A 12,644-nucleotide genomic window follows, 5' to 3' on the forward strand; every position below is an offset into this window, starting at 1 on the left:
CAACCTCAGCTAAAGCCCTATTCACCTCTACAGCTGTTATAATGATCGTATTTTGCTGTTTTATGCCTTCGGGTGAGTTTTTGAATATAACTATGACATTTTAAGTAGAATATGATATTTTTTTCTTTTTTAAAATATTTATTTCTCATAGATTTCTGGAATACGGTAATATGTTTGAAAGAACTAGTTTCCTAATTGTAATAATTCATATTGAGAGCGCCACTGGTTTAAGGCTACCTCAATTCGACTGACAGATTTATGAAATATTGTTTTCAGGAACTTTCTCCTAAATCTTCATTACTTGCTGAGGGTTGACTGTTCTGAAACACAATGTTGATGTTAGACGAAAACACCCTGTTTAATATGTCTATCCCATATATTTAAAGGTGTAATATATCTATCCCATATATTTAAAGGTAGCATATAATCATAAAAGTGGCATGAGAATGCAGCAGACGCGAGCTTAACTAGAACAAGTAAAACTTTAATATGAGGATTGTAAAAAATTACTAATATGAAAGTGATATACAGAAATGTTCGTCTATTATTTGACCTTTTTTATATTCCAATATGATCTGATGCGAATTAAGAACTAACCTAATGTTACAGGTAACCCTAACAAAAGTTAGTAGTGAAAACTGTTCATCTTCCGCAGCTACAAGTAAACGTTATGTTTTATAACACTTATCCAGCATAGAATGGTATGTAGTCAGAATTTTATATTCTGAACTGGGTATATAACGTTTCCCACATCCAATAGGAACGTCAGAGATCCTATAAAATATATTTATAAATGATCTGGACGATGAGTTGAGTCGATGTTGCCATGTCTGTTTGTCTGTCTGTATATACGCAAACTTTTTGAGATACCGTTTTGAAATTTCCTCTTCAAGAAGCTGTTCCTTCGTCGGAACCCTCCACTACTACTATACTATATACCTGTATGAAGAGTTTTTTTTATTTGAAGAGATCATGAAATTTGGTACGGGTTATTGTCTATAGTCTCCGATTAAATATCCCTCCTATAGCATGTAGCTAACATACAAACCTATTTATTTGACGAGATATCTTTACCCAATGTGGCATTGAGCTGGCCAAATACTTGTAAGCAATATAACTGACCAGGATAATGAAAACCGCTAAGCAAACATATTGAAAATATACAAATATGTATATATTTATGTATATAATATATACTTATTTCCTATATAAAGTTATTTATACCATTTAACTGGACAAAAAACCTGTTCCTACGACAGTTTGGTCTTCGTAAATGGAAGGGAGATAGACGTACATTTCGGCAGCGTTCATATTACATACATATACATATATTTCAGTGGCTACAGAGTTCATCAGCCCTTTTCCTTTAATAAAGTGCAGTAACTTCTTATACAATACCTTATAATGTTATGGACTACTTTGGGTCTATATAAAGCAGAGTTTTTTCGATTTAGTATGTGTTGCTATTTCATTTGTACTTTTCCACTATTCGGAGAACGGGACATTCTTTGGATTAAAATATAGAAACTATATCCATGGCATTTTATCATTCCATTGTCGCAAAACAATGACGCAAACAACGGCTTATTACAGCTAGTTCTCATATCTTACATAAAATATAAAACAAACGATTACTTGATAATAAATATTTATAAACAAATAGTCCGTTATACATACAAACACGTGGACGATAAAAATAGTTTATTAATTTGTGTTAAAGGTTTTTAGTTCCAACCACTTTTCATAAATCTCATTTAACTAGGTTTTTAGCATTCTCTATTTATACATGGTAATGTTATTCGCTAACCGCATTCGTTTTATTGCCAGCTTTATTGACGCTATAAAAATATTACCGTATTACTTATATACAAAAACATGCCGTAGTGCTGTGATGGTATTCACAACGAGCTCAATTGTAAAAATTGTAACGACTAAAAAAGGTTTTGATAACCTCTCGAGTCTGGTATACCATAGGACGACAGTTAAAGTGGCGTCTATCTCTTTGAATATAAAAAAATTGTTTTATGTTGTACCTGACGGTCTAATTCGTAGATTAAACGACTATTATTCGGCCTATGTTTAAGTGTTTTAACCCGAACATCCAATGTTCATAATCCTTTTGAAACATGTCGTTGTAAATCAGCATCCTTTCGAGGGCTACGAAAAAATTGTGTCTTTTTTTTCAGTCTAAGTGAATACCCATATCAAACAACTACTTTTACAATGGCGCTTGCAGTTAAGCAGTCAATGAAATGCAATGAGTGTCGGTTTTATCTGGTTTTATTGTTGACTTATCGCTTATTAACTAGTTTCGGTTAGGTTCATTTGATTTAAGTGCATTTAACTACTGAGCCGGGCAATAACTTAATTACCGGCTGTTAAATGCAAAACTACTTAAAGAACATACCCGACTACTTAAATTATTATTTAATTTGCAATAAATAAATTGAGCGAAATGAACATTACGTTGATAGGTTACAAAATACAGCGGTAGATGCGCCTATGCTAGAAGGTAGGGTGAAATTCCATTCACTGTTTAAATACCCGAGTATAATTGAGTTAGTTCATGTGAATAGCTAAGGGAACTTATGAATTATGAAAGTCGGATCAGACATGAGCAGTTCTTGAAGCTGCTACTTAGATTTTCCATACTCAAAGAAGGTGATCCCTCAAACCATGCCCACTTTTAATTAATAAGCTTTCTGAATATTACAGACAACGTTTTATTCGGTTAAAATCAGCCGACAATGAGCTGATTATTTTTAAAATTTCTCTACTTTAACATCTCATCAATTAATCTCAAAATTCTGTAAAATTCAAATTCAAAAATTTGAAGACGCTAAAAAACCTCAACTTTTTTGAAGACACATTCTTGTCATTTACAGTCACTTTGGACTGAGGAAGCAATTACTTCTAATGATATTTGTCGAAAACTAAAGATATTTTTAAGTTTATCTTTATCCACATTGCAATAAATGGAGTAGAACCCTGAGATATTTTTTTATAGAGATATCTTTGCCAAATACTTTTGATAGCCGATGAATATCATATAATGTGGATGTGCCAGTAGAGTATAGTTCCTAAGCCAGTTCCAAATCTTCCAGTTCTGAAAGTAAAGTTAAAAGATCGATTCTAAGAAGGGTCTCCATTGGACAGATTAGAACGTCGTCCTCCTTCCTATAGGATCCTATAGATACTAAGTCAGTTCTAAATCTTTCAGTTCTGAAAGTAAAGTTAAAAGATTGATCCTATGAAGCTAAGAAGCAGAATAGCGTAGATCGCTGGTTCGTTGTGGCACCCATAAACTCGTTCCTATATAATGGATTATAAGATCCTTACAAAACGACAAAGCGCTTTGAGCCTGCCACAAATTTGTTGAGACGACTAATATCAGTTTCTGCTAGTAGGTGAAGAGAAAATAATATGGGTACATTACGCTCTTGGTCTATTGAGTTTCCCTGGCGAACATGGAAATAGAAAAGTGTATTAGTTTATTTCAGTTTAATAAAAAAAATCTTCATTGCAAAATCTGTGTAAATAAGGTTTCGACAAAATGTAAAACGATACAAGCGTTTTAGTTGTAACTTCGTGAATAGACTATTCCGATTTGAAATCACAAAAATAAAGTTATTATTTATTCAATCCGTAATTATGTTGTTGATTAACGCATGTCTGTTGACATATCTACTATACATACATATCTACGTCTGTTATATGCGATAAACACTATATGGCTATAGGCTTATCTTTTTCAACGTAATCAAAGTTTTTCGGCTTGTTTAAGTTTTAATCATATGAGTGTACATAAGTATGTATTTATAAGTATATTGTCGCCATTGTGCTATTTTCGAAATGTTCAAATGGCTTTGATTTAAAACAAATGCATTTTATTTACGCGAAGAGAGTGCCAGAAATAAAAGCGCCTACTAGGAACAATGGCAAGGCGCCGAAGCGCAACGATACATCGACACTTTGACCTTTGTGGATGATTGAATTTATACAATTGCCAAAAAAATATATACATTTGTATATTCAAATAGTATAAATCATTGAAAATGAGGTTTTTATAAGAATAATATGGTCAATCAGTGTTATTAAAAAATATAAATAATAAAAAAAAAGTTTTATATTGTTTGTTGTAAATCAAAGATAAAGCGTCTGAAATAAATTTGACAAAATGAATGCATTTCAATGGCTCGACAGAGGAGGGCGGAATTGTACAGGTAATACTGTTCTAAGTTAGGATAAGGCAACGTCTTAAGCTGATGGACCACTGTAGTATCTTTCCATCTAAGGTCTTTGCTATTGGGAAAGCTGCGGAGCTAGTCTATAATGTGTCAGCAGACAATTCCACAGCTAATATTTATGTAGACAGCCAAGCAGCAATCAAGTCAGTAACCTTGGTTCGCATATCGGTCAGAATTTTCTTGTTAAACAGTTCAGTTGTGGAAATTCGCTAGGATCAAGTGAATTTTTTTTCTACTGGGTGGCAAGTCACAAAGGCATCTATGGTAATGAGATAGTGTACGGCTGTCATTCGATAATGTGACCGACATGAACTGCCTCTAAGACGAATTGGACAAGGGCATCTATTGGAACGCAAAGCTGAAAAAGTCATGTGCAAACCGGTAGAACAAAAATTCACAAAGTTCCTAATCACTTTTAATATTATAGAAAATACTGTAGGAACATGATTGCGATACTCACTGGTCACTTAAGTCGCAACTAGCAGACCTGCCCGACTTTCATAATTCATAAGTTCCGTTTCATCTGGTAAGCACCGAAACTGGTTACCTGCCTTTTGTATTTAATATTTTTCAAAAGTTCAATTTTAAAGCGGGTTCATATAAATGTCTTTAAAAATCTGAAATTAATTTCGACTGAACCGAAGCTGTAATGCATGCACATGCACAGTTTCATTTCTTATAGCATAAAACGGTATGCAAGTATCTTTTGCTAGATTTTGAAAAGTCAATTTGTATGACAGCTATATATTATATTGGTCTAGTCTGAGCAATATGTCCGGTTCTAAACTAATTTTCGTGATGATAATTTGTCAAATTAAAATGCCTTCCATACAAGAAGAGTTGATGAGAGAAGAACATGTTCAAAATTTCAGATCGATGTCTCAAAAACTGAAGGAGTGTAAACAGACGGGCATACAGAGAGACGAGTCAGCTCGCCTCGCTGATCATTTATATATACATATATGTAATATAGTGTCTTCGACGTTTTGATCAAATTTCATGTCACACTGAAAGTTCTTTGTTCAGGGTATACAAATTTATTGTGCATGAAATTTAGGAAGAACATTTATCGTTCATATTGGCATTTTGGTTGATATTATAATGATCATTTTGAAGTATATTTGCAATGATTAAAAATTAGTATATTCATTTAATAAATACCTTTTCTTATACTAAGCTTGAAATGTTCTCTTTATGTATTTATACATACAATTTAAAAATAGCACATAACTAATATTTACCACCCTGGTGCTAATTGTTTTCGTAGCAGTTAGAAAGCCTGATATTTACTGCGTAGATGTTATTAACATCAGGCGCAGACAAGCATTCTAGTCTATTCATTAAAGGTAGTTACAATTGTTATGACACACCAAGTAAACCCAATGATACAATGTAGTCTAATGCGTACAATGGGATGTACATACTATTTAAAGATTTTAAATAATCGAATTTTTTATTGAAAAAAAAGAACATACACTAAAGTAAACTTTTAGTAAAATTTACGATCTAAAAGAATTCGTTATAGATATGGAACAGATCTTCTGAAGTGTTATTTATCTGGGATATTTTTAATGCTCAGCAACCCATTTTACAATCAAGCCACAAAGCTTGCTTACATTGGTATTTTTTTCTCTGTTATAGAGTCATTTTAACCCATTAATTCGATATTAACCTATGTGGCTCAGCGTTATATATTGTATGTTAAGGTGTTACATGGGTTTCCTCGGTTAAAAAAAAACATGCCATTTTTCAACAGTTTTTTTTTCATATAAAAATGTAAAATATTTTACTAAAATTTACACAATTTATTGTTCTAAATATACACTATTAATAAAGAAATTTTAAAATTTTTGGAAAAATATATTTTTAACTCGGCTATTCCGACGCTATTTTCAGAGAAGTAAAAAATGCTTGTTCTAGTTAAAATCTTAACTTAGGACTTAGAGGAAGGAAAAAACTGAAAATTGGATTTTTGGCAGACTTTTTTTCAAATAGTTGTAATCGAAAAAAAAAAATCATTCGTTCAATTTTTAAGAATTGTATCACAAAGCCCTGTGTAAAATTTCATACAGATCGATTGAGTAGTCCATATAACCCGTCAAAAGAATTAGATTTTCATTTATGTACATATGTATGTATATGGTTTCTAGTAAGGAACCTCTTAGATGACTGATATTCAAGAGAATAGAATTCAGTTGGTAACGTTTCTTCCTCTATTGGGTGTTGTGTATAACAAAACCAATAAAAATGAAGTTAATTTTGATTTCATAAATTCGCCTATACAAACATATGTATGTACATATGTAAAAAAGTATGTTAAAAGAGTTCCCATACTTCACTAATTTCTTTAACTGCGCCGTAAAAAACACCGCATTCATGCGTAAAATTCTGCTTATTAGCATCGGTCAAACTATTAAAGTAAACATAAATAAACAATAAATTCACATGTTTTTAATAATTAAATTTGCTCTCCAGAAAAATTTCACATGCAAAAGATTTCTAATTTATACCAATTTAGTACCAATTTTAACTTTGTAGTCAAATTAACACTATTTTATTTTTTTTTTTCGAGAAAATTGTACGGCAACCACGTGTTCGCCTTTATTTAGCGTATTTACATCTACATAGCTCGTTAAAAAGGTTTCAATAAGGGCGGTATATTTAAGCTGTCAAACGTTACTTTCTAGCGAATCGAACAAACTATACCAGATGCTCAAATAATGATGTTATAAGTCTTTCTGAGTGAATAAATTCTATTTTTCGCGATAAAAATGTTGTTTTAATCCTTTAAAGCAGGAAGGCTGCATATATTAATATACTGTGTTGCAGTCCACAAAGGAATTCCGCGAACCGAAATATCTGATGAGATGGTCAAAAGTGTCATACGTGTGGCTACCTAAGCAGCAAATACTAATAACGATATACAATGTAATTTCTGAAAGAACAAACGAATTAGGTCGAGATGGAAAGTCTAAGTACATGAAAGATCGACAAACCATATTAAAGATCCCCGTAGCAGAACTCGTATGCGTTTTACTGTCGATCGGTTGTTTGCGTCTTGACATGTCACAACCTACTGGCATAAGATGCGAGTCAAATGGGCATAAGTAAAGACGACACTCGCAGAGGGTCAGAAAAGTTGGCAAAAATAGGCATAAAACAGATCCTATGCCTCTGTCCAGCATTAACTAGAACTTATGTATCTTAGAAATCAAGGAGTTTCGCGGATGAAGGTACTAGAAGATGTATCAGACTTAGATATCAAGTCCCTCCTAAAGTTCGCAAAAAGCGTTGACGTTCTGTATGACGAATACWTCACCTGGCATTACTAAGGTGAAGGTACATTTATGTATGGGGTGATAGCCAGTCAGTAAATCCTAACCTAACTTTCAAAAATATAAGGTGAAAAAAATTATTTGTCCTCTCATTTGTAATTGTATCATTCACAATAGAAAAACTGGTATGAAATATGCAAACCAAAACTTGGTATCATTGAAGAAAGTGTAGCCGCTTTCTGTAGCCGACTTTGATGATTATATATTATTCAATATATTATACATATCAATAGATAACATTATATGCTATTGTTTAAAATATGCCTTTACTATCTATCACTTTCATTTCCTCTTAGTTCTATTCGCATTTCCTCATATTTTCAATTTGGCAACGACGGGGTGAACACATTATGTACATATATTTTATTGCATCTAAACTGAACATATAATCACTAAATTTTCTTGAATTTCTTTTGTTTTTGTATTCCTTTTTGTTTTGATTAGAAAATGCGTTTAATGCCGCGTATAAAAAAAAAAAACAATAACAATAATTTAATGCTGTAGCAACGGTGGCAACTGAGTTGCATCTGCTGTGCTTTAATTCTGTGTTAATGTGGCGAGAAAAGTAGAAGTAAATAGTAAAAAATTCGACTTATTTGCTTGCGAGGCTGTACTAATATATATTTCTGTAGATATACAAGTACATAATACAAAGTAATAAAACACATTTTTATTTACATACATATGTATGTACATATATGTGGCCAGAGAATCTACTGAATTATACATTACAGTGAGCCAAATACTCCTGATCGTAAATATAAAACTAGACATATATTACTTTTTTTAAATGAATATGAATTCTTCTATAGATAAGCTCAAATATGGGTGCTTATGAATATGAACAAATGTATGTATGCATATATCATATTACTACCTCTAATTTGTATTCCCTCACTTCAATAACTGTAGCAAGTAATGCAATTTTTTTTTTTTAATTAGAGTATAAGTATATTCATAATATATACATATGTATATAGTATATCCCAAATTTCGACGACTCGTTGGAGTAACTGACGAATGACACGCGTGATGATTTGCTCCAAGGCCTGAATCGAAGCGGTATTTTCCACACAGAAATCTAACAGTGTGATATCCCTCGGCCAAAATATCTGCTCAGCGAAGTTTTTTCACAATAAATCCAACGATTGATGTGATATATGGGAAGTAGTAGCATCATCTTGAAACCAAATGTCGCCGAGATCACGAGCTTTAATTGCAGGCAACAAATAGTTAGTTATCATGACGCAAAAACGATCGCTATTGACGGACGATGATTCCACCGGCCCACAAACGACACCAAGTCTTTTTTTTTTGGATAAACATAGTAGCTCTTGAATCTCTCAGGTTGTTCTTTGTCCCAAATGCGGCAATTTCGTTTCTTTACATGAAATGAGTCTTATCGTTGAACAAAATTTGGCTCGAAACCGTCCGACCTTTCTCGAACTTTTCATGAGCCCATAGAGCGAAGCGATGTCGTTTGGGCAGGGCGAGCGGTTTCACTTCCTGCACAAGCTGTATTTTGTAAGCTTTTAATTTAAGATTTCTCTTTCTACGATGAAATGCCAAAAAATACTGAAGAAAAATAACATGACAGCTTAACACGACTCACGCGTGATCTGTAACAACAAAAAAAGGCGATTGAAAAAAGTATCTCTATTAAATTAGAATAGCTACCCAATATTTCTCGTAGAAACTATATTGTTCTCTTATCTAATTTTTTTTTACAATATTGTGACATTATGGGAAATTATTTTTTTACCAAATTTGCATTTCCGTATAACTTTCAAAAGCTGCGATCGTTCCTCAAAAAACTTTGGCTGACACCACTAATATCAAGTTCTGTTGTTTATTTTTCCAAATACCTGAGAGCACTAAGTATTGAAAAATAATATGAATTTTTATGATATGAAAAAACCGATCTTAGGTGAATGCGCTGAGTTATTCGCTCAGTACCCTCTTTATTAACCTCGAAAGTTGAACACAGCCATAAATAGTCGGTAAAAAAAGTTGCGTACTTTCCAAATATGTACCTGCGTATGTATAGTATAGCATGTGTATAACTATATACATATATATTTATTATCATGTAACACAAGAATCGTACGCGAGTAAATGTCAAGCATCTGACATTTGCCAAATTGACAGTAGTAACAATGAAGGCAATTGCAACTTACAATAAAGCCACTTTACCAATTTCCACTTGTCGGCTGATATATGTGTATATGTATGTATACTTTTCAGGTGGTTGATAGTTTAGACAGTTGCATGCCACTTTGCCACACTTTCCTCCATTTATCTGCTGTATTTTGTTGCATGTGCGAAGGCTCCGACTGACACTTGCATGACAGCTTCGTTTCAAGGCTTGTGCCAGTACTCACTTTTCAAGGGAGAAAATGAAAACGAAAGGACAATTAGCCTGTCCGTTTGATCAGCTAATTTGCATTTGTAGTGAAATTTAATTCGAACTTAATGAAATATGCTGTCTAAATAATTGCAGGGTTAACAAGTTAAATTGTTGTGGTTATGAGATAAGCATTATTAGATATAAAATGTTGATTATGTGAGGTAAAAGGGCGAGGCAGGATCATTCTTTAGTGATATATGTTTAAAGAGTATACCGTTGCAGAACTTATAATAATCATTGTGGAAAAATTTGTATATTGTAATGTTTACAAGGATTAAAGTTGTATGTGATAAGATCACAACTTGGTCTGAGGCTGAGATCGCGAGTGTAGAGGCTTGCTTTTGCAAGACCAAAATATCTTGTTAATGAATAAGACCCGACTATTATTCGTTGCGCTTCGTTTGATACATCAACCCAGGTCCTATCATAGATTGCTTTATCTTCTACTCTGCCTGTATGTCTCTCATCCACTCCATCTCACTCCTTTTTCCACTCTCCTCTCTTTCTAGGCGGACGAAAATAGCTTTCATTAGAGAAATTTGAAAAGAGCGTCATGAAATTAATGAAAGTAACAACAACAATTTGACTTAATGTTTTGCCAAATTTGGCGTGTGTCCTTCAAACTTCATTTGTCACTCAGTAAAACCCACTTGTGCGTTGTTTGTTGGTGACACTTTACCATAATTAATTTGAAGCAAAGAAATGGAGGAAAGTTTTATTTATTCTCCTCGAAGACAAATGTATATGACAAAGCATTATTGCATTTTAATGGACAACACTTGTCTGCAATGACCGTAATGATTTTTTGTGATGATTCGTAAATTCCATTATATTTGCGCCATTACCGTTATTACACAATAGAATGGGTTTTTTCGAGTCAATTTGTCTGGTAGAGTTGAGGCGGATATTGTGAAACTTGTGGCGCCAAATATTTATGCAACTCTTGATGTCGTCCATATAAATAAGGAAAATATAAAAAAATATATCGACCCACTGGAATTGAATAATGAAGTGATTACCAAATTTGTGGTATTAATTATTATTAAATGCTGTAGTGAGGGACAAGTGAGGCTAGAATGTGAAATATGAAACGAGGTTCAGTAGAGAACTAATTTTTGCCGTAAAATTGTCTGCACTAGAGTTGGTGTATATCTAATTCCATATTTTTCAAAGGTTTATATTGTAAAGATTTCTCGTTGATATAGCAAGCATGATATATCCAAAACATTTCCTCATAACCTCGCTCTTATCTCATGGTTTCGTCTAGTGTTGGCTAGGCCTATTGAAAAATTATTTCGAAACTCTCTCTCTGGGCGAAACCTTCAACGATTCCGAAGTTTATCGTCACAAAATCGCTCAAATCTCTTGATTCCTATTTCGCCTCAAAACCTCACTGTTATCTAATTGTTTTGTCTAGGAAGGCCCTATTGGGAAAAAACAAGTGACTTTGCCTGTGAACTTTTTGCAAGGCAAAGCTTTATCCAAGCCTTATTTTGGATAACTTGCTGTCCACTTTGAAAAGTCTTTTCTAGTTGGTCCAGGTAGGGAGTAGCAAGGAATACTTATGAATAAGTCTAAGAGTGATCAAGAAGCTTGCAACAAATAACCAAAGAACTAAGCACATTCCTTCTAACTTATATTTTTGCAATTATTTAAAATAAAATAAATTCGATTTTTAAACGCTTTTCTTTAATTGCCTTTCTCTTCTTCTCATTTGCCAACAGTGAACGCGATCCGTTGTCACCAGTGTAACTCCCATCTGCAAGAGGATTGCACGGAATTGCGTTTGATAACACCGCGTGCTCCACGTGATGAGCAATTCTTAACCGAATGTGAGTCGCCCGATATGTTTTGCCGCAAGACGATTACGAAAATCGAAGTGAGCGGCGAAAATCGCATTATACGCAGCTGTGGATACTTGGACAACGACAAGAAGGCGAAGACGAATTACTGCTTCGATGCTGACAATGAGGGGTATAAGCAGAGGATCTGCACCTGCTATGAGGATGGCTGCAATGCGGCACCGCCACGTCTCGGCAATGCCAATCACGTGACCATGCTGAGTGCGACCGGTTTGTGCGTGTTGGTGGCGCGATTCCTGCGGATTAATGCTTAGATAGGAGAAATTTCTGTACAAATTCATTCTGATGTGCGTATGTATTTTGCATCGTTGCGTGAAGTATACTAGATTATTGTAAATTGTTGGAACTTTTCATTGGAGAGTGGAGTGCTTGAAGCATGAAATGCATATTAATGAAGTTGCCGCTGGAGTTGAAGAGTCCTACACTTTCTTTGTCTATTTGAGAGTGTTGATTTATTTTATTTGATTGCTTTCATTTCATTTTTGTTTAAAAATACTTCCACACGACTTTTGGACTCGATTTATGAAATTTTGATTTAATAAAAAATATATGCATACATTTATAGATTAAGTTTTAATGTACACATATTTCGAGGAAATATTTTTGAAAGAACTATTAAGAATAAAATTTATTTAATAGAAAATAAATTTAAAAAAAATCCATCGAAAATCCATCGTAAGTGTTAATTTTTATTAATTCAGACTAATGTTTCAGGTATAGTTTTGGTTAGGAATTCTAAAAGTGCACTCTCATAGTTTATAAGTTAACCGATAAGAAGGAAAGAGAGCGGGCC

General features: G+C 33.4%; 1 protein-coding gene across 1 annotated transcript in view; it reads left to right on the top strand.

Moving 5' to 3' along the window:
- The window catches only part of LOC108973516, a gene marked incomplete in the record, with an annotated part of 19,910 nt that extends 7,495 nt beyond the window's left edge, over positions 1 to 12,415 (top strand). Inside the window, 2 exon segments of the mRNA XM_018940836.1 lie at positions 1 to 72; positions 11,714 to 12,415. Of these exon segments, the coding sequence (XP_018796381.1) occupies positions 1 to 72; positions 11,714 to 12,105 (464 nt within the window).
- Between the last annotated feature and the right edge of the window lie 229 nt (positions 12,416 to 12,644).

Source organism: Bactrocera latifrons, unplaced genomic scaffold (genome assembly GCF_001853355.1).
Source record: "Bactrocera latifrons isolate USDA-ARS-PBARC rearing strain unplaced genomic scaffold, ASM185335v1 scaffold_482, whole genome shotgun sequence".
Lineage (NCBI taxonomy): Eukaryota > Metazoa > Arthropoda > Insecta > Diptera > Tephritidae > Bactrocera > Bactrocera latifrons.